The sequence below is a fragment of the Ciconia boyciana genome, chromosome 8 (assembly GCF_034638445.1).
Source record: "Ciconia boyciana chromosome 8, ASM3463844v1, whole genome shotgun sequence".
NCBI lineage: Eukaryota > Metazoa > Chordata > Aves > Ciconiiformes > Ciconiidae > Ciconia > Ciconia boyciana.
Genome location: NC_132941.1, coordinates 38,929,692 through 38,951,936, shown reverse-complemented (window position 1 = coordinate 38,951,936; position 22,245 = coordinate 38,929,692). Strand labels below are relative to the sequence as shown.

The 22,245-nt window shown below is 40.1% G+C and overlaps 1 protein-coding gene across 1 annotated transcript in view; it reads left to right on the top strand.

The window, feature by feature from the left end:
* The window catches only part of LOC140656030 (L-threonine ammonia-lyase-like), a 28,448-nt gene extending 14,062 nt beyond the window's left edge, over positions 1–14,386 (top strand). The window contains exons 6-12 of the mRNA XM_072871217.1: positions 3,803–3,968; positions 4,425–4,521; positions 5,434–5,509; positions 6,221–6,346; positions 7,600–7,767; positions 8,081–8,138; positions 14,273–14,386. Of these exons, the coding sequence (XP_072727318.1) occupies positions 3,803–3,968; positions 4,425–4,521; positions 5,434–5,509; positions 6,221–6,346; positions 7,600–7,767; positions 8,081–8,138; positions 14,273–14,371 (790 nt within the window). The 3' untranslated portion in view covers positions 14,372–14,386. The remainder of the gene's footprint in view (positions 1–3,802; positions 3,969–4,424; positions 4,522–5,433; positions 5,510–6,220; positions 6,347–7,599; positions 7,768–8,080; positions 8,139–14,272) is intronic.
* Positions 14,387–22,245: the final 7,859 nt, after the last annotated feature.

Here is a 22,245-nt window from a genome sequence, read left to right as displayed (position 1 = left end):
GCCTTGAAAAAAGATGATTAAGAAGCTACATCACACGTATAATTAAAGTAGCTAAGAATGAGTATAAATTTAAGTTTGATCTATTTGAGGTTATTGAACAAGCTGGATCTAATAAAAACATGATTGGAATAAGATAAGACAGGCAAAAATATTTAGAACTGATCCATTTTCCCTTTTTTTACTTTTTTCTCTGCAGTCTCTTCTGCCTTTCCCTCCCCTTTTCTTTTTTTTTTTTCCCTTACTTTTTTTTCAAGAAAGATTTCCAAAAGTGCGGAGGGGTGAATCATTAGCATGAGGTAGCCAGCAGTCCCTCTGATGCACTGAGCTGGAATGTGACTCTCCTTCCCCATTGCCGCCTCTGTGCAGGCTTTATCTACCACTTCACGTTTGTACGGCACCTACTGCAGTGAGTGCCTGTCCCCCTTCGGCTCCTAGGCACTACTGCATTAAACATAGTAATAATGAGTAAGGTTGCTTGGAAAGAGGATCCCAGAATGAGCAGAATGGAGAAAGCCCTCACTTCTTTCCCAGCTGGTTTGTTGGGAAGGCAATATTAAAAACTGTACTCTTCAACTGCACTGTTAGCTCTGCTGACAGCAAGTGACCCACAGGGCTGCTTGGTGTGCCTTGCGTGTCACCATGGGCACAACCATGTCCCAGACTGAGACTTTCAAAGAAACCCAAGGGAATGAGGTGCCCTAGATCCCACTGAATTTTAAACCCATTTAGGCTCTCTTTGAAAACCACAGCTTTCCATAAGTTTGTGATTTCCAAATTTGTCAGCCATTTTTCAATCAACTTGTTAACTCCCAGCTGACTTGCATCAGCTATCATATTTGCATGTAAGAACAAAATTATTTTATTGTAATTTCATGTTTAATCTTTTCCTCCTCCCCAAATAATTATTTATGTTACGTAAGGTAGGTATTCTCCAGGTTCATGAAGCTCCAGGGATGACATATGTGGACTTCAGCATCTAGCATTGAGGAACTCTAAATGTACATGTTACCATTAATAATATCAAAGCACTCTGATTTATTTCAGGTTTCATGTTACAAGTAACAGGTACTTCAGGTTACAAGAAACAGAGATATTCAGTCTGTTACTATATTTAATTAAAACCTCACAGATGCAATTTTTCACACTCTGGAGAAAAAAAAAAAGAAAAAAAAACTCCACTACAATTGTGAGCCTTTTCATAATGGGATGCCTGAAACGTATTTTGTTAGTTGTAGACCAGGAGAACTTTCCCAGAGAGACGTATGCGTATATGGATAGCCAGTCGTCTTCAATGTGTGTCTGACACACATTCATCATCACTTGCCAAAGCTGTCTGTAAAACATCAGCTGATCTCCTGTCCTTTAGAATGGAACTTCTGAAATGTCATTTTATTTCAGTTTAATTCTAGCTTGTGTAAAATCCCTAGCAATTTGGTCTCTGGATCTCCTTAACCAACAATTCATTCTTTCCTTCCTGAAGTAGACATTACGTGACTGTCTTTGGTTTTACCTGCACAGGTAATGTCCTGTAGTTGGGTGTGTCAATGTCAGTTCTTCCCATGTCTTTAGTGCAATTAAAATACTGTGTTATGAAAATGATCATGCAAGAGTTCAATTAGAGGAAGGAAACTTTTTATCCAGCTGCAACTTCCTGTGAAATTCCAGGAAGGAAATGTGATTTTTCAAGTTGGAATTCAATCATTAAGTCTACCTAATTGCTGCCTAGGTAACATGGGATTTTTAATAACTATAGGTGTTAAGGACCTCATTATAAATGCAATGTGAATATTGCCAATAAGTAACACAGTACCTCTGGGATGATGTGAGAAAGATTGATTTGTTGAATCAGAGAGGTAAGAGTGCTACAGATTGAATTACACACCCTCCTTCCTTGAAAGTCCAGTTTTTTCTTGTGTAACTCCATACACAAATACTGATCAGACCTGATCCTCATTCATTTGTGATCCGGTTAGTCTGTTACTCTAGGAAAGACAGCCGATAGCTTTCAAGCCCTTTATTTGGAGAACAGGGGAACAGAGCTGCCATGTCAAAATTTCATTGAGAAACTGAAGCCAGACAGCCCATCTTTGATGATGTATCGCACATTTCAGAAGGCAAATGGCCAGATTTCTAGCTCTGACTGAAAATGCTTGTTTAAATCTACAATCTTTAGATTTATCTGCCCTTTTCCTTGATTTCCCTTTAATGGCGTATGATACTGAAAGAGATATGTTTGCTTTCACAAAGCAAAAGTAATCAGTCACAGTGCAAATAAAATAACCCATTTTATCATAAAAAGCTGAAGGCTGCTCAGTGAACTGGTGTTCTAACTAGATGTTAGCAAGGAAAACATGATTATCTGAAACATTCATTCAAACTGCTAATAAATCTCCATGCCCAGAGCAGTCTCCTTCAGACAGAGTTTTCAGTTGTTAGAGAATTTTTACTCAGAGATTGAATATGCCAGGTCCTCATTCATTTTTGCAGGTCCCTATGGTTTCCCCTGTAACCATGGCAGGGGTAACTCCACAAACTCAGTCCTAAATCTTATTTGTGAATAAGACTCCAGAAGAATTGTTCAGGAGACCAGTGATATATTTTGTCACATATAAGGAAGATGAGCGAGTTCCTTCAGTATTTTGATAAAGACAATAAATTCAAGGGTTCAGTTACCCATCCCACTATGATTTCTTGCCTTTGTTTTTAGCTGCGCTACAGGAGTGAAAGTTCACTCATCCCATCCTTTCTTGTGTAGTCATATAGACTCCTGCCCTGAGGAATTTGCTGTGTTTTGCTATACATGTGAGGTAACTTCTCAAGAGGGCTTTGGTCTCCACCTTGCAGGCGTTCTGTGCTCCTGTGCTGAGCCTCTCTGTGCATGTCTAACAGTAATAAAAGCATAGCTTTCTATTACCCAAATGTCCTGGGACAAGTAAATCAAGTGAAGTCATTGGATCTATAATTCTGTTTGCTTATCCGTTTGCCAGAAAAAGCAGAACATACAGGCATACAGAGGTCTCCTATTGTTTTTTGTTCACATATCATTCTACGTTTACATCATTGCTAACTTTTACATAAAACACAAACCAGCTTTTAGAAATAGATCCAAGTCAATTGTGTGACTGTACAGTGGACTTTTCTTCAGTCTTTTGACTCTGTTTGTCGCTATTCTGCTCATTATATTACCTTTGCCTGAAAGTGTTTTACCAGTGAGTATTTTGGCACGACTGAATGCTTCTCTTACCCTTCCAGAGTCTTCCAGAGTAACACGAAGGTATCAGATATTGGCCCTGGACTGTGGAAAGACTTAACTCAGTAGCAATCTGTTTGGTATTTGTGAGGTTGAATGCAGTGCTTAAATTTAATGAAAATCGCCGTTTATCACAAACACTAAATTCCACTTTTAAATAAAGAGAAGGAGATTTCCTTTTGAGGCTTTGCTTTTAGTTTGGACTGCAACATTTAAAATTTATGAAGCTGAAGGAAGTGATGGCAATGGAAACATGACTTCTGTCTCACCAGCTCTGTAAACACCTGATACTAGTAACAACAGAGCTAAGTGCACTTCAGCCTGAAGGCTGTTTGAGGGGTTTATCAATGGCACAAGTTTTCTCCCAGTAGGTAACAGCATGCGATGGTCTGTCTGATAGCAGTGTCCCTGTTGTATCGCCTCCTCCCCTTGTGCTGGTGATTTACTCACATAGATCTTTTTCTGCTGAATTATGTCTTTAAAGTAGTAGATTGAAGTATTATTGCATCGACAACCGTGCACCCTGCTGAGCTGTGCCCTTCCTTCCCACAGGGAGGATAGTGCTGTCTACCTGTCGGGCCTGGGAACCGTGGGGCTGGAGGTGTACGAGCAGGTGCCAAAGCTGGACGCGGTGATTTTCCCTGCAGGAGGCCACTGTGGCTTGCTGGCAGGGTCGGCTGCTGCACTCAAACACCTCAACCCACATATTTCTGTAATTGTAAGTTTCCTTTCACCTATAAAGTGTTGCATTTTGGCAGCTTTCGCCACAGCTATTTTCAAAAGGCACTGGTATCTAGTGATACACTGGCAAGAGACTGCATATGCTGGGGACAGGGACTATCTGATCCTGTGGGCTTCACCTAGGAGAAGAGCCTCTGAGAGCCTGGGAAGCCTCCTGTCCCTTGGCTGCTTGGCTGGATTTAAGAAAAAGATGTGGGAAGACTCTTCCAAAGCAAGTGAAATACAGTTCTGTGTTTTGAAATAATTTCTTATGGGAAAAGTTTGTCCCTAAATAAGCCACAGGATAAGTTTAGTGTAGCACAGTTATTATGTAATTTGAAATTAATTGTTAATTTGAAGAGGTAACTTTGTGTAGCTTTTTTGGTGTCCACTTTGGTGGTGACTTCTGGTATAACTGGATCAATAAAAAAGTGGCAACACTTGTCTTTCCCAGGGGGTTGAATCTGAAAGTTTCCCTGTATTGCAACAGTCCTTAAAGGCTGGCCACCCACTTGAAGACCAGGCTTGCAGCAATCATCACTTTTATGGAGGTAAGAAAATGCATTATTCTTTTGAAGGTAAAATAAAGGTTGTAATTGATTTCTCCAGCCGTATTATTTTCTTATTAATTCAGTTCAAATATATTTCAAAGGAAATCTCTGAAGAGTCAGAATTTAATTCAAGCTGTAAGAACAACTTCTGCCACATTTCCCCCACCTCCACCCTGGGGTACAATGCTATTTCCAGTGCACGTGAAATGTTCCGGTGAATGCTTAGAAATATGAGAGTATTTATCTGACCATTGTGTTCAAAAGCAGCATCTTAACCAGTGAATTCAATGGGAAAGCTCTCGTGTAAAAGACTAATTTGTGAAAAGGCAGGAAAATGCAGTGCTTAAATATATAGACTCACAAAACTGTTCTCAGAACAAAAGTGTTTATAAATGATATGGTTGTTTCCACATCACTTGCTCAAAAAACCTCAACTGTTAAGCAATTTAAGATGATCCTGTTTACCTGATGTTCAAATCTCTGGAAGCTTTGGCTTATATGGGAGTTTTATAAACAAACAACTTCTTCTCTCAGTAAGCTCTGCCCATCTCTGCACTCCTTTGCTAACCATCCTGCTGAAGCTAACAAACCCAGCACCACACTTGGTTCTTCTCTCCTTCAAGCCTCGTTGAACAGTGAAAAGTGCTGGGCTGCAGGGTCACTCTCACAGTGCAACTATGCCAGTAAAGGATCATAATTTTCTTAAAGGGGTCCAAAATGGCAAAATCTTCCTATGAGATTTGGTCTTTTGTTACCAAATGCATTTTTGTCATATAAAAAAATCAAGCAACTTAAGATCATATAACAGCAGTGTGCTGCACTCATTAAGGGCACAAAACAGCCAGGACTCCAAAAAATGTTGAACTTGTCTAAAGCAGCCAGCTTCATATTTTTGTCTTTTGAAATCTGCAGATGTGAGCGGACTTTGCTTTGGCAGCAATTCTTTGCAGCTGACTGGGAAACTTGTGGAGAAAGTTGTTGCTGTGAGGTAGGTGAAGAAAAACAGTGAAATAAATAATACTAGGTGAACATTGTTGTATACGAAAAATGTGCTGTACCACCAGGGTATGGTGGTTCTTCATGTACAGTGAGGAGAGCAGGTTGGCAGGAGTTGCCATCATGCACACACCGTAAGAGCATGGTGGTGGTGGGGTGCCTTTCCTTCCAAGGGGGGCACTGAAGACACTGAACCCAATCATAGAATCATAGAATATCTCAAGTTGGAAGAGACCCATAAAGGATCATTGAGTCCAACTCCCTGCTCCTCGCAGGACTACCTAAAACTAAATCATGTGACTAAGAGCGTTGTCCAGACTGACCCCTTTGACCAAAACTTCACCTGCTGCTAGTACCTGGTCATGCTCTGGGTGTAAAACTTGTTGTTCTTGTGTTCTACAAGACTTGAAGGCAGCCTTTGACAAAACTCTTCCAAATCTTCACAGAAAGGACAAGTTGGCAGAATATACTTACCACTAGGATTTAGCTAGCACAATGGTTCTAGTAAAAAATGCCATCTTGTCTTTTAGTTCATAACAAGACTGAGATGTACATTCACCCCCAGCAGCACAGCTTTCTGTAACACCACCTTGGGGTCGTATGTACCTGGGAAGATGGAAGGAATCCAGTTATAAATAAATGTATTGTCTTTTGCTTTTGGTAGCTCTTTTGTTTTGTTTTGACACAACTCTCTTGCTTTCAGGGAGGAGGACATCCTCATTTCAATGCTGAGATTGCTGGAGTACGAGAGAGTCACAGTTGATGCAGAAGGGGCCATTGGACTTGCAGCGTTGGTTGCAGGGAAGCTGCCGGAGTTGAAGGGTAAAAGGTACGGCAGCTCTTGCAAACAGGGAACTGTGGCAAAAGCATGGGGTTGAGTGCCTTAGTCCCAGGAAATGGAGAGGAGCTACTTGTTTTATGAGTGACGAGGCAGTTCCTGCCCCTGAACTGGCAATGGTCTTACCTGTGGCATCTACTTCAGGCTGAAGAGACCACTCACAGGCCAGAAGACCATGTTGAATAAGACAAATGTCAGCCTGGAGACCTGAGAAATCTTGTCATTTTCCTCTGCTCTCAAATAGTTGGGGGAAAGGCAGTTACACACAGCTCCATGAGGCATGGTCACATCTGCAAGGAGAGCATCCTGCTCTTGTCAGCCTGCTGCCTTCTCTCATTCCACTTGCGGAAATCAACACTGTCTGTGGCGGGGTAGGATCTAGGCTGTCTTCTGCAGTCGCTCAGTGACACCTGCCTCCGGCCCCGAGAACTCCTGCCCACATAGTCAATGGGATTACCCTTGAGCTTAGTGTTAAAGGTGTGGGTAAGTGCCGCCTTGCATCTGGGCTTGAGTACTCAGTACTTAAGCAGATTGAGCCTTGGCTCAGGACATAGTCCAGAATGTATTTAAACATACATGCACTCAAGACAAAATAAAATTTCCAATGCACAGCATTGTATGCTAAAATACTGCTGAGGCAATTCTTCAGAAGAGGCTGACAGAGGACATAAAGAGCAGCAACAAATTTCAATTCAGTACAGCTAAAATAAAAGTGAAAATGCAAAGGTTTGGTTTTAAAAAGGTCAGGTTTGACTCTGCAGAGAGAGATTACCATGGACTAACCATGTGGCTCTTCACTTGCTCTTCAAACATTTCTACACTCATTTTGCAGCATGGAGATGGATTTAATTAATGATTACAAAGAGCCTTGAAAATACATGTTGTCTAACCATTAAGAGGTTGAGACTCAGAACTTCCAGGGGAAAACGATGTCACATTTTTAAAATTTGAAACAGACCTAGAATTCTCCAGCTGGTTATCTCTAACAAAACTAAATCTCCAGGAAATGCAAAATGAAAACAAAGTTTCAGACCAACTAATGCAGCCAGCTTCTAGACTCCCGCTGCCTGCCCACAATTGATACTGAGAGCCCGGAGCCCCTCTGCCATGTAATACATATTTATTGAAGGGCGGTCCTAGCAGATCTTAGGCTGATACTGAATACAGTGCCTGTGACTTATGCACAGACTTCCTTTGCACAGACAAGTGCTAATCAAAAATCACGTTTTTCTCTCTGTTTTCAGAGTGGCAGTTGTTATATGCAGTGGAAACTTGGAATTACATTTACTGCAACAGTGCATAGCTCGTGCCCTGACCCTTGATAACAGAGTGTGCAGATTTTCCCTTGTGCTTTCTGACTGCCCAGGAGACATTTCAAAGCTACTGGAGATTTTGGCTCGCGAAGAAGCAAGGTAAATCAGACTAATAGCAGGGAAATATAATCACAGAATAGTACAAAGATTATTAAAGATTTGAACATGTTTCCAAATGTTCTCTGAAGGCAAGTCTGTAAGTAACTAATTAATCAAAGGACTTTTTTCTTGTTATATTTCAGAAAAACTTTTATTTCTTTCATTTTTGTTCCAATGTGAAAGCACTTTTGCAGCATAGAATAAGTGCCCAATACAGAAAGCAGCAAATAGTTACTGTCCAAACACTTACAGAAACTATTGTACAATGACAGAGGATTGTTGTGATCTCTAATATATCCCTTATTTGATCTAGAGTTTTGGATATCAAACAAGAACGCACGTTTGTGACATCTGAGCTCTTCACTGTTGAGGTAAGATGAGATGCAATTTCAGTTTCTCTAGTAGTACTGGCCTCCCCTAGTTTATTCTGTTTTCCTATGTCTCTATATGACTGTGTTGAAGAAGTCCAATAGAGTGTGCACAGTGATTTGGGGAGCAGTATGATAGATAATTTCTTCTGTGTTATACAGCATCTTGCCTCACCAACACTTAGCAGGCATACAAGTAATACAGGACCTGTTTTACCTGCTGTTGTGACACCGTGGGTGAAATACTCCAGCTGTTACTATTGCAAACCTTCCTTTCGTGCGTGGTGCTGTGCTGGAAGTGGTGAGCAAGCTGCAGCGTCAGCCCAGAACTTGAAGAGCCAGCTGTGTAGGCTGGCTGTAATTATCTGAGATCAATTTGCCTTAAAGCAATGCGGAGAACACTCTTACTCCTAAGGAATCCTGATTTTTAACTAGGGCTTGTGTTTCGTACCTTATCCACAAAGAGCACAGAGCAAAATCGTTGTTCCTTTGTTGAGTATTTGATACAGTAACAGTGAGGAGGTGTTATCAGTTAATGGCATCTCTTAAAAGGATCATTTGTTTCCTGGCATGTCTCTTATTTGAACTGGTTTGGCAAAGGTGTGGTTCCACTGATGTCATGCTACTGCTGTCCAAGTCCAACCTTTGTGAAATCACAGGTAGAAGCCAAATTAGGGATCTTTGCTAAACAGGCTCATAACTGGAATTCAGCAATGCTATTGAGTAAGAAAGTTCTTCGATTTTGGCATTTAAATCTGATTTCCCACCTGGCTGCAAAAACTGGCTCGGTATTTTCACTTACGGGTATAAAGAATAGGTTAGATTAAAGATGACTATAGCAAAGGACTACAATGAAGTTCACGAATCTATTTCAGAACATGATATCGGTTTTCTCAAGTGTCTAGGACTAAAACTACATTGTTCCGCAGTGTGCCGTAACGATGGGCCAGCTTACTGGTTTGGGTAACTTGAAGATAATGTGACACTGCACAGGGTAGACAAATCCCTTTGATAAGCAACTAACTTAGCTCTGAAAAACCTTTTTACTGAAGGCTAGAGTCGACAAACCCTGTAACTCTTCTGAAGTTTTCAATGTGATTTTTATGAAGTAAGGCTTGTCATTTTTATTAATGCTACTAAGTAAATTAAACAAAATCCACTTTCTTAGGTTTTGATTGAGAATGTTAGAACCATTTTCCATTGCTCTTGCAACCTCCCCAATGAGGCAATTTTATCAGAATCTGTAGTAAATACAGTCCCTGAATGAAAAAGTGCCATGTGCTACTGTCTGCACTTTAAAAACAATGTATTTTCACTGACTGTCCACTTCAAGAACCTGATAGTATTGTACTACAAGAGGGTTGAAGGGAGAAAATTGTGTCCCTGAATAATTTAATTGGATGTTGGATTTGCATGATAGCTTTTAATCAGCCTGGGAGAGGCTATCGGATAATTAGATGTGAAGTACAAAGTAGTGATCCAGATTTATAGACCTCAGTGACTTTGGAGGCAGCTCTGTCTGGTGACACCTAGTGAATCGTGGAGCTTTTCTTTGAAAACTAAAACAAGGGTAATCAAAAAGGGTAAAATATTGAATTTACTTTAAGCATTTAAATGAATTTGCTCTAACCAGATAGAGAAAAATGTACATATTTTCATAGTAAAGCTAATATGCGTGGGTGAGGTTTTGCTTTTTTTTGTTGCTTGTAAGGGCCAAAGCCCTGTCAGCAAAGCATTTTAAGCATTTGCTACTAAAGCAGGCCTGCAAAGAACTTTGTATCATTTTCATCAGTGTAAATCACAACACATTAAATGAAGTATACACCTAAATCTGGATCAAGAACCAAAATTATCATGTGTTGAACTGGTGGCAATCATAAGAAAGGCATTACAGCTATACCCACTCCACTCTAACACATACTTTCGACTGTCGATATAGATTAAGTGTTTGACAGACCAGAGCAGTAAGTATAGTGGTTTATTTGAAACACTAAATCAGTCCTGTCAAGATTGTAATCTCAGTATTTAATCATCCTTTTAGATTTACCCCTTCGTTTCCAAAGGAGAGAAACTTTGCTTCTAGTCACTGCTTACCAGGAAGATAGAGCATTTTTTTTCCCCTCTAGTGAAATGCCTTGCTGGGTTAGTGTTTATTCATCTGGTGCGTGCTTGGAACACTCCATGGGAAGATCGTTGCTGATAGTCTGATTGCATGGAGTAGCAAAGACTTTCTAAAAGGAAGCTTTATGCTCAAACTACACTTCTGGAAAAATAACTTTTGGAACATTTTACTGGCAAAAATAAGAGATTTTTTTAATAAAAAAAAAAGGATTATGGCTACCTTAGATTCAGCTGATTCTTAATGAAGTGCCTTGGGCAATGGAATCAGTTGGTCACGTTCTTTGGAACAATATGGGAGTTTCTTTTGGATACTGCCTGCTCATACCTCCAGTTTAGATTCTCTTTCCTTGTGGCTCATACTGGATTTCTGTCTTGCAGTGGACTATACCCTAATTCACTCTTACCTGAGCAGTTAGGAAATGGCTTCCAAAGTCCCAATATTGAAATGGATAACTCTTAGCAAATCATATAAATAACCAGTCTGGTAGGCTTCACATTTTACAGCTATTGAAGCAGGTTAGGTGACCAGGATTACCTAGACAGAAATAAAGATCAGAGCTAAGGAAAAAATCATTTAGTATCACCAGCTAACTGGACATAGAGATCTAAAGGATTACCCAGTTTGTCGGAGGAAGCTCAACTTGTTTCTGTGAACTTCCCCTGTTCTTTATCAGTAATATTCCTCAGATTTGATGTGGGACAATTTATTGCTTAAATTGCTTCCATCTGTAAACATCTTTACAACCATTCAAATCCCCTTAATTTCATATTATTATTGACTCAGAGAGAAGTCAATGAGCAAAATCAATAAGCAACTTAATGAGGTAAGACCTATCTTTGCTATGAAGCCATGCAAGGCTCTGCTATAGAACAGCAGCTTGCCTGCTTTAATGAATGTCTCATATTTGGACTCAGGCTGAAAAAAAAAAAAATCTTTGAGCTCCTCAAGTTTCTAGAAAAGTCTTCTCCTCACCACTGAAACTGCAGCATAATCAGACTAGCAGGTACAGGAGGGTCCTGGAACAGAACAGCGAGGGTCTGCAAGGTCTTGAGGTGCTCCAGCAGCTTTACAGAGAAGCAACTGCGGTGGCAGTTTTCCCTCTGACCTTGGTCCTGTTGGATGTTATGGGATTGTCTGGTCTGTTCACTTCAAACCTCAACTTAAGGGAGCTTAACTCTGCTGTGGTTTTAAATAACTCAGAAGAGACCAGTTGTAAAAAGAACATCCATCACATTACTGCTCCCTCTGACTGTGCAACAAAATACTAATTCATAAATCAAATGTTGCTTTTTCTGTATGATAACGTTACACATTGTCCCAGCAGTGCTGGGTTTTCTGGTTCACTTTGTGTGGTGTAATACCTGTTTTTTCCATACAGTTTATTCACCTCAGGCCAGAACTCCATTAATTATTTTAGTCTGCTCTGGTCAATCTGAGTAAATTCCTTTGGGCCAACTTGCATTTTGTAAAAGGCCAGAGGAGAATATTTTGGATTAGGGTCCCCAGTTGCCAACATATTCTATATTATTGTCCTGTGAAGAGAATATAGAGGAGCACACAGCCGTCCAGCTACAAGAAGGATGCTATCATTCCTAAAGCGTTTCCTGCATGACCTGGGCAAGGCACTATTTCCATGCTTCAGTTCCCCATCTGCAAAACTGGAGATGTTTGGAGTGGGAAATTTGACAACACATTTCTTCTGAGGCTCTCCCAAAGAATTTGGTCATTTTCTTTCACGGCATTCCACAGCAGACTAACGCGGTACAGACTAGCCTGCCCCAGTTGTAGAAATAAGAACCTGAGCCCAGGGAGGCTAAGAGTAGACCTGTTGGATTATTAACTGACTTGGGTAATGTGACGGTAACCTGTTTGTGCTCGTGCTCACTCACCTGAACGCAAGAGTATGCCAAAAGATAAGGGCTCCAGTTGCACAACCAAGTGACAGCTGTGGCAGCTGTTCTGCTCTTTCTCAAGAATTGCATTGCACTGACCTTGGGGACTATCTGGCAGCTGATCGCCAGACCATAAACTGAAGTCCTGTTGCCAAATAACCTGTAACATGCAGTAACCTACACTGGCTGTTTACTGAATAATTCAGAAAATTGCCCAGTTGTTGATTTTTTTAATAGAAATTAAAAGCTTTGCTTTATTTATAGAACTGAAACCAGTGTATATAAATAAAGTTTTCATTTCTAACTCCAGTGATTTTCGTGCAAACAAACCTATACTGTTGCTGAGCATTGTGTATCACGAATATTAAGTTATGTGAATCCTCTGAGACCAACAGCTTAGAAGAAGAAGGTAAACATGGTTTCTAGGATTAAAGAAATGGGATACAAAGGTTCAGTGGATGAGTCAGGGACATAAGGAATTGCACTAGCTGGGTACAATCTGTCTTTACACGGAGCCTGGAAAAGCACAAAAGACTGAAATCTTTTGATTGAGCAATGCTATTCACGTTTCCTTGGCTCTCTAGCACTGGCTTGGCATGTCCACCCGATATCTTTATTTGCACACACAACCTACAGATATCAGGCATCAGGGATTGCAGAGGCACGCCAACTTAATTTTTAATATCTAGGAAAATACGATCTAAACAGCAAAGTGCCCACATATAAGACTTGCAGTTGAGGAGAGCAGAGGTGCCCACCCTGTTGCCTAAATTATTCAGCACAGAACTTTGCAAATGTCCTCCTTTTGTGAAGCTATGAACTTCCCTCTCTTTGAAATGGAATTAATTCCTATGAATATTTTAATTTATGCATCTGGATTTTGGTGTTGCACAGAGTAATAACTTGTGATCAATTTTTCCTTTATCTTTTTTTCAGCCTTTATTTTTTGCCTTGTTGCTTTCTGTAAAGGATGCAGCTCTGACAGCAATATTATATACAGGGCATCTGTCTCTAGTAGTCCACCTTAAGGTTACCATGACCAGTTTTTCTTCTGTTCTCTGTAGATTTGCCTGTTACAATAAACTCTCTGTTGTTGCGCTGTGACTCATCTTGGAGCCTTTCCTCGCTAGATTTCCATGTTTCTGTGAGGTCTTTTTTCCACATGGCACTTTCAACATCACTGATAATTCCAGCAGGATCAGCGGTGATGGAAGTTAGTAGACTAAAATTGTGAAGTATAATTTTCCTTCTGCACCTGCACATCAGTGCCTCACCTGTGGTAGTGCCCAGATTTTCAAATGATGCAGTACAGATGTGAGGATGTAGAAAAGAGAGATTAAAGAATAATTGAAAAAATGACATTGAAGTTACTGTCTTCAGTGGCTGCATGACAGGATAGTCAATAATACTTGTGGAGGCAAGTGAAGAATAAAAAGAAAACTATGAAGAGTAGGTTTGCCTGGGTTTAGTTTGATTTAGCAGCAGAACAACCATAACAGAAAACTAGAAGTGAATCAATGAGCAAACAAAAAATCAGAGTAAAATAAGAAGGTGTGTGAGTAGATGAAACCAGCCAGAATACTGCAGAGATGATAAAGGACTGGGGATAACTCCATGAGAGAGAAGAGGAGCAGAATATAAAAAGCTTGAAGGATGGAACAAACACTGCCCAGAAACATGGGAAATGGGGTGAGGAAAGAGTCAGAGGTGGGTGCGGTGGCAGCAGCACCACATACATACACCGTAAGCCTTGTGGGCTAAGATGCCATACATACACCGTACATACACCAGGGAATGGAAAAGAGAAGCTGCTAACGGATGACCAACAGTAGGCAAGTACTTGCCCAGGAGCCAGCAGAGGATCAGTCTATCTTTTTCAAACTTTGAAGGCAATAAAAAGTAGGGCTGTTGGAAGGCTTTAAGACCATGCAGAAGGGCTGGAAGAGCCCCAGACATCTGCAATATCAGTTTTCTTACCTGCATAGACAGGGGATGCGAGGTCCAGAGTTTTTACGTTGAACCGATCATTTTGCTTTTACGAGTGTATTTTAGGATTTCATTGGAAATGCCTTTGTCTGAGATTGCTGCCATGCCATCAGGAATGTTCCTAATTCTTTTCCCAGGTCACCTGCACCATGGAGACCAGAGACAAGATCCACACAGCCCAGCTGAGGAATGCGCTTCTGGAACGCTACCCCACAGCCGCCTGGATGGAGCGGTGATGGGCACAGCACAAGGGAAAGGGCCAAGGTCCTCTGATAAGTACTTTACAGACCCCTAATCTTGAGGCATTCAGAACAAATATTATCTTTCAAAGCTGAACAGTTAGTGAATAGTTTCAGGATATTTATTTCCTGCTCAAAATGTAGTGAATGTCCTTGGGAATAAAGCTAAACTCAAAACTTTAGCTTAGCTAAGGGAAACTTCTAGTCTCTGCTGCTGTTGGAATTCAATAATTCATTATCAGCTGGCTGTCTGGATTTTGGTTAGTATGTAGGATCCAATGGCGTTCAGTAAATAAACAGGGAGAAGGCATTTTTCTTTATATCTGAATATAGACCTCTCAAAGGTCTTTTGATCTTGATGCCCCTATTTAAAGCTATGCAGCTCCTTCTGTTGGACTTTGCCATACTACTAGTATAGTAATTTTCTATTTCCAAGCCAGAAGCAGCTCTCCATTTGCTGAATCTGTTTCAGGAGACACATACATGTGTGTGGGTGTGGGTTTGAACACACTTCTGTTCTGATTTTTGCTATCATGTGAGGAACAATTATGCTAATAAAATGCAATTTAAACAAAAACAAAAAAACCCTTGGAAGATAAAAGCCAATATTATATTCACTTTTTTTCCCAAGGGAAAATGATCCTATTTATAAAGTAAAGTTCCAAAAGATGTTGCAGCAATAAAAAAAAAGTATTCTGAATATAATTAGACCGCATATACAGAACACAAATGTAATTCTTCCCTCTGCTTTTGGGGACTCAGTATAAAAAGCAGCATATAAAATGTCTTGTGTTTCTTTATAAAAAGGAGTGTCTCCACCCATGTGAATTTTGGAATTAGCATTCCACTGATCATCTTAGTCTGCCTAAAACAGACTCTATCCATCTCACCTGACAGATTAAGTACACTGTTAAGAGTGAAATATATTTAAAGACCACATGTTAATAGCCAAAGACAGTGCCAGGAGAAGAGGAAGGCTAAGTCTTAGGCACATGGCTAATGCAATTAACAAAGAACACATTGACCTAAATACCATTTTCATCACTACAGGCAGAGACCAGCTAATAAGGTAACAGAGGGGGATGGCAAGAAATGTAAGAGAAATTCAGGCCAACTTCTGAATGTGTGTACAATAGTTGCCTTTCTACTTGGGCATAATTCAATTTAAGGCCAGCTGCAACAGAGCCAATACATACCATTCCACTTGGTTAAATTTAACCAGGATTGACCCAAATTTTGGGTGTAGGTATTTTGATGAGAGGTCTTAATCCTGCCTCTAGCATATCAAGTTGATAATTAAGTATATAAAATAAATACAATGTATTTAGCAATGCCCTAGCAGAGTCCAGCTGAAAATCCAGCAAGGTCAGAGTGAGCGTCTCCATGGGCTGCGTGGGATCAAATCATTCCAGTTCCCATGTGCAGAGCTGGGTGACCTGTTGCTAGGTGTCCATGAAAACCAACCTTTACTATAGATTTTTGGGGAGAAAGATGCTGCAAGCCCATAGTGATGCTCCTTTGTTGTCATATTACGATTTATAATTTGAGCTTCCATCTTTAGTCCTCCCCTGCAGTTAGGAATGGGCTTGCTAGTACATTTCCTTTCTTGGGTCTGCGGTGGGAAACTTTCATCTCTAAAGCACAATCAAGAAGTCACATCAGGAAGAGGAGATGCGCTTGGATAGGCAAAAGTTTTATCTGCCTTCTCTGAATTCTAGTCCATCCGTAGGCTAGGAAGGGCATCATCCCGAGAGTTGAAGCAACCTAACCAGAGGGTCCCTATGGACTAAAAAGAATGAACTGCGTATCCAATCTTATGCAGATCTCATCTGTATTGTATCTACTACTTATGGATATCCAGCTATAACTTAACTTATGCCTGCAAGGTGGGACGAAGAGGGCAGCATTCTGGCTCTCTCTGCAGTATTTTTTTCTGGGAAATGGCCTGTTCCTTCCTTCTTATTGTGGCTCATGAAGGAGCAGGATTAGAGAAGAGACTCTCACAAATGGTGGACAAATAATAGAAGTTCACTGATTTGGTCTATTTTTGGAAGGACCATGTTGGTTTGCACATGGAACTAAAAATTATTGATGTCCCAACACTTAGTTTCTTTCCCTTCTTGCCATCCAGAATGATGGGTATAGGGCTTGGTCTCCAGAACACGTGCTGTAAATCACAGCCTGTCAGACACAACTCCTTTCTTCACGGTCAGAGGAGTTTAAGAAATCTGTATAGAAATATGTGATGACAGACTACATATTGTTTATGTCCTACTTCCATTGAAACAAGCAATGAACCACATCATCAAAGAGCAGATTTGGGGATGTAAACCCACTATAAATAAGGGTCTAATTATCCTCTCATCTCTTTTGGCAAAACTCTCAGGAAAGTTTGAGGATGTCTCAGACCTATGTGAGAAGTAAGTGGGACTTTATAGCCAATGTTCTCAGTAGTGGCCAACAGCTTCTGCTGTCTGTACTTGGTTTATTGTCCTGCATTATCCTGGACTACTCTTTTTTTTTTTTTTTTTTTAGAAGCTCAGTGCATTAATAACTTCTTTTCTAATCAATGGGAACTGCATTTAGGAAGTCTTCACAAAACTGGGGCAAGAGAGGTAACAGAGCAACCAAAAATCAATGCACTCAAAATCACTGTATGATTTTGAAAATGTGTTTTGGAGGAAAAAAGGGAAAAAAAGAAAAAAAGAAAAGGAAAGTGATGGCTAGAAGTTACTTAAAATGTCAAACATGATATATGCAGTTTGGTTTTATTTTTATTCTATTAAGTATAAACATAAATTGTAAATCACTTTTCCGTGGTAAACACTTTACATGTGAATATAATGATACCAGAGCTGATTTCCATTCTATATTACTTTTATGTGAGTCCATTGGGTTTAAAGCTAAGATGAAATACTTCCAAGGGAAAAAAAAATAAAAATTAAACATTTAAATGAATGTATGCAATTGGAAAGAATACTGAAATATCTAAAATGCTAACCTTTTTGCATTATGAAATATAATAGGGCTATTGCATTTCAAAGATCTAATAATGTGTTTTTAAATGTTTCATTTAAAGAAGTATTTTTATATAGAGTGTTCTTATGTACCTTGAAAAAAATAACTTTACTGATTATGTAAAAATTTCACAAATTGTTAAATCAGCAAAATGTAAATCTAAGCATTGTATTTATTTGAAAAAATAATTAAAATGATGCTATTCCACCTCAGCAATTAAAGATTTGTCATTCTCTCATACGGCACTGAAAGCAGCCTTGCATTAAGAATTCAGAGTTCATTTTTCTTCCTTTCTCTGCCATTAACATCGACACAAAATCCACATCATTCGTGCATGCCGAGCTCTGGGCTGCCCGGGAGGTGAGCACAGCTGGGCAGGACTGCTGCTCTTGCCCTGTGGAGTGGGATGGGGAGACTACCAGACGCCTCAGCAGCATGGCTGGGTGAGCATCTCTCCTTACCAGCTTGGAAAGAGATTGTGTTTCGTGTACTGGGCCAGGTGCAACTGCCACCTTGCTGGTACCTGGCTGTGTTCCTGGGCAACGTGTAGAGTCTGGGTGCAGAGGTATCCTGGACTGCGCTTGTGTGTGTGAATTAAGTCCATGCTATCTGGTGAGTCGGATCTCAGAGATACTCATCACAAATATTGTGAACTTCGGTAAACCAGTCCTTCAATTTCAGAGTGCAGCAGACTCCACCAGCTGAAACGCATGTTCGCGTCTCCAGTGGGAGAGGATGCTTTGACCCAGGTAATTCTGCTAGAGCTAAGCTACTTAGCTTTGGGAACAGTCCTATGAATACAAGGTTTGTCAGGGACACAGCACAACTTCTTCCAAGGACTGATGCAAACAAAGCATGTCTTTAATTGAAAGAAAATCTCTTCCCACATTGATTCCTTAATTTCTTCAGCCAGGTCCTGTAAGCTCTGGATTAACATCTAAAGCTCTGCCAGTACATGTTTACGTAGCATCAGGAGAAGTTCATCTCCCCATGCAGGTGGCATGTCCTCACAAGTAGCATGTTGCCATCTAGCCTACTACTTTTGGAAGATTTAGAAACATGTGTTCCTCCTTCCCATCTAAAAATGCAGTAAGTGTGTTTGACATACTATATCAAACTTTTGCTAGATCCAGACCTAGGCATGCAGTTTAGTGATCCGAAAAGGAAACTGCAAGATGCTGGGGCTGGGCTGTAATTCCTGCCAGTCATTTATTTGATGTCCTTGGTTCTCCTGTCACCTTCTTTGCTGTTTGTTTAACTGTAAGCAGTCTGCCATGTGTAGGACATTGAAGTTTGCAGAGTTTCTTTCTATTACAAACCTTTGCTTTCGTGTGCTCTCAACTTTTTGCTGCATCCCAATGGAGGGGGAATCCTGCTGAATGTCGTGCCCTCCTGAGCTGATGGATTTCCCATTGTTCAAAAGCACTTTATTTATTTTAAATAAAGCTGCAGCAAAAATTGGTGGCTGTGGTTGGAAAACATTCTAATAATATATGAATGCTTTGTAATTCAATAATGATCATACATAACAACAGGGTCCCTAAACCCATACAGCCTGTCTCTCTGACTGAAAGGAAGAGCTGGGCAAGTCCTTAAGGGGCAGAGCCAGATCAACCACACCTGAGTGCATCCACAGAAAGGATATGAGGGGCTTGCCCTGCCCCTGGGGGAAAGGCTATGTTGGTGAGGGGTTTCAGCTGTACTGTTGTCTGAAAGCTCTTCTAGATGCAGGTACTCTTAGGTGCCTTTTTTTTTTTTTTTGGCAACTGTGAACTTTTTAATCTTTCACGTTTCTGAAAATTGTGGAAAAGAGTGTTGTTTGCATGTGGTTTTTGTTCTGATAAGGAGTCTAGAGTGTCTTTAGGAGGAGATTTTAACTTGCTGTGGTTTCTAAACTTAGTAAATTGGTCTCCCTGTCTATTCCCTCAAGGGGCACCTGAGAGGTTTTGCTTTGGGAGAACAGTCTCGAAGAACACTGATAAATGGTACAACAGTATTCCTTATACCTCTCTTTCTTCCTCTCCCCTCTTCCTTCCCAGTCACGCATGTGCTGTAATTATGCTTGGAGTTGCAGGGGCCTTGTAAGGTCTAGTACAGTATGTGGATTGTGCCATATTACTGCCTCTCCTCTCAAAAGCAATAGTAAAGAAATGTTGAGGGTTTTTTTGCTTTCAACAAACCATGACAATTTCTTGAGCCGTTCATGCAGGCCTTGCATACAGGCACCAGTCTGAATAAACATGTTGCTGACAAGATAAACTGAATGTATAGGCTGTTGGCCATATTCCAAAAGTTTTCATTAAGTCCTCAAATGAATGGAGTCATTAAAAAATAACCTCTAGAAAAAATCTCTTTATTTTGTATGTGGAGGTTACCTCCTGGGAGGCAGGGGAACAAAAATGTACAAGCTTGCAATTAACAAGCAAAAAAGCAAATTATTTTTTTAAACTGCGTAGCATTATAAATAGTGAAGTGAGACTGATGGCCTCATTAACAAGGCCTTATATACAACAGTACTGTAATTAAAAAAATGTGAATTGATATTCCTCTCTCTTTATTCAAACAAGGTATAAATACAGAAGGAATATATAATTCAGATTCTCTCATGCATGGAAACATTACTGCATTAGTTACTTTTTTCTTTGCAAAGGTCATTTGCCTGGAAGCCTTAAAATCAGTGAGCTAAAAGTTGCTTTCCATAACATGTTCCTCTAAAATCTACTGTATTTCTGTGGAAGGTCTGCAATTTCTGCCCCCCACCCCAGAGCTCATGCCAGAATGCCCACATGCAGCGGACTGTAGGACTTCAAAGACCTTGCTTATAGTGGTTAAACTTACTGCAGACGCTACAACAATGGTCAAGGAGGCCATTCCCCCAGCTTTAACTGGGCTCTATTGCCATTCAGGAGACCAGCTGCCCAGCCCCAGTGCAAATTAAATGTCCTTAATGAACCAACACTTGGGTATTTCCAAAGGCTGGCCCAGTTGACTCCTGTTGTGTTTAGAAAAATCTAGGTCAGCATGAAAGAGAGGCAAAGCAAGACAACATATTGTGATTCTGAGAGAGGTTTTTCATCACTCCCTTGCAAAAATGAGCTACAGCCTGTACGGCTTTAGAAATAGAGCTTGGAAACAGATGGGAGACATCTCATTGCCTCTGTTCAGGCTCGGCAGTTTCTGAGCTGATGCTTCATTTCCTGACCTAGCTTCTCATCAATAGAGCTTGATTTGAGCAGTGATTTGCCAAACATGCTCATCCAGATTGCTCGCCTTACTTTAAGAAGTACATTACACTCATTTCCATATATTCCATATATTATGATTTAAAGGCAAAAATGGATCTGGGTAGTTTCTTTGTGGTTTCTCCTGCAACAAAGTTACCAAGCAATCACAGCATAAAAGCACTGTAGTTATCTGTGACTTGTATGAAATTATTTCTTTTGATCACCAATGCAGGTCAAATAAATAATGCCTTAATTTTGTATATGCCTAGAAAAAACAGGCACTGTTGTTTTAAGTTTTCTTGGCATCTACTTTACATTACTAGCATAAAGCATACCCAGTTTTGCACATAGGCTTTCATAGCAAGGTTTTTTTCCTTATGTTTTCAATTTGAAATGGGTGGCTAAACGGTATTTATTTCTCTTCAGTACTGTCAACAGCCTAGTTGGCAGAAATATGCATCCTGAAAAACCTTTCTTAATGTCAGCTTAGCTTTCTTGGTGATTTACCTTCTTATTTAGTGGTGTTCTTCAATAGTAAAAGCCCTTCTGTAAGGTTCATTTGGTTTTCCTTTTGGTGGGAAGTAATATTTTGAAACTTTTTTTTTTTTACAGTGAAGTACTAACATTTGCAAGTATTTTTTGGCAGGCTTAGTGGGTTGGGTGTTGATGTGGGAGATGGTTTGACACTCAGCCTAGCCTTTGAGCTGCTGTAAGAACATAAGGGTATGCTTCTGTTGCTCTCCCCTTTTGTTGTGGAAAGGGTATTTTGATTGCAGTGGAAAGAATTGCTCTACGTGTTTAAGAGTAATCCTTTATTGTCGCTATTAAGATAGCCTGGAGAAATGCTTATGCCTGGTGTAGCCAGCGCTGTTTCTGAAGAGCCAGTTACTAGCCATGAATATATCTCTCTATCGGCTTAGTGAGTTGTTGACCTAGATTCATGCTTCTGCAGGCTTTTTTTGACTAATAATTTTGTAAAGTATTATGGTATGTTTATCTTGCTGTGATGTTAGGGACACTATAAACAAATATTCAGAAATGATATCTCGATATTATTTTGAATCTTCTCATTCTGCAGGTTTGTTTCTTTTCCTCAAGGCTATTTTACATTAAAAGCTAGTCAGCATTGCTTATCCCATGCTTCTCAGATTTTGAGTTAGGGATCTCATAGGCTTCAAAAACATTAGAAAACAGGCATCCGTGCTGCTTACAGCTCTGGGACAGAGGCTGAGAGTAAAGATTTTTTTTAAAATTTATTTATTTTTAAAATGAGTGGAAAAACTAAACTGCTGCCAAACAAGGGTAGGAAAAAGAAAATGTTTGAAGGGAGATGAATACAACATAGTTGCATTTCTAAAAAGTTTGATAAGCAATGCCCAACAACCTCCAAACAGAGAGCTGCTGAGATCTGTCAACTGAAAAAAAACCCAAAACAAACAAAAACGCAGAGAAGCTTCAAAAACATCTGCTGATGCCAGCGTCTGGCTAAAACTTGTTCTAACTTGGAAATATTTTTTAACTAAGGCTTAATAATAAATTCACTACAATTTTTTTTCTTTTATAGCTTCCGTGGGCTGCACTGAGGAAGCTTTTACCATTGCGTCTCTGAAGAGAAGCCCTTCTAATTAA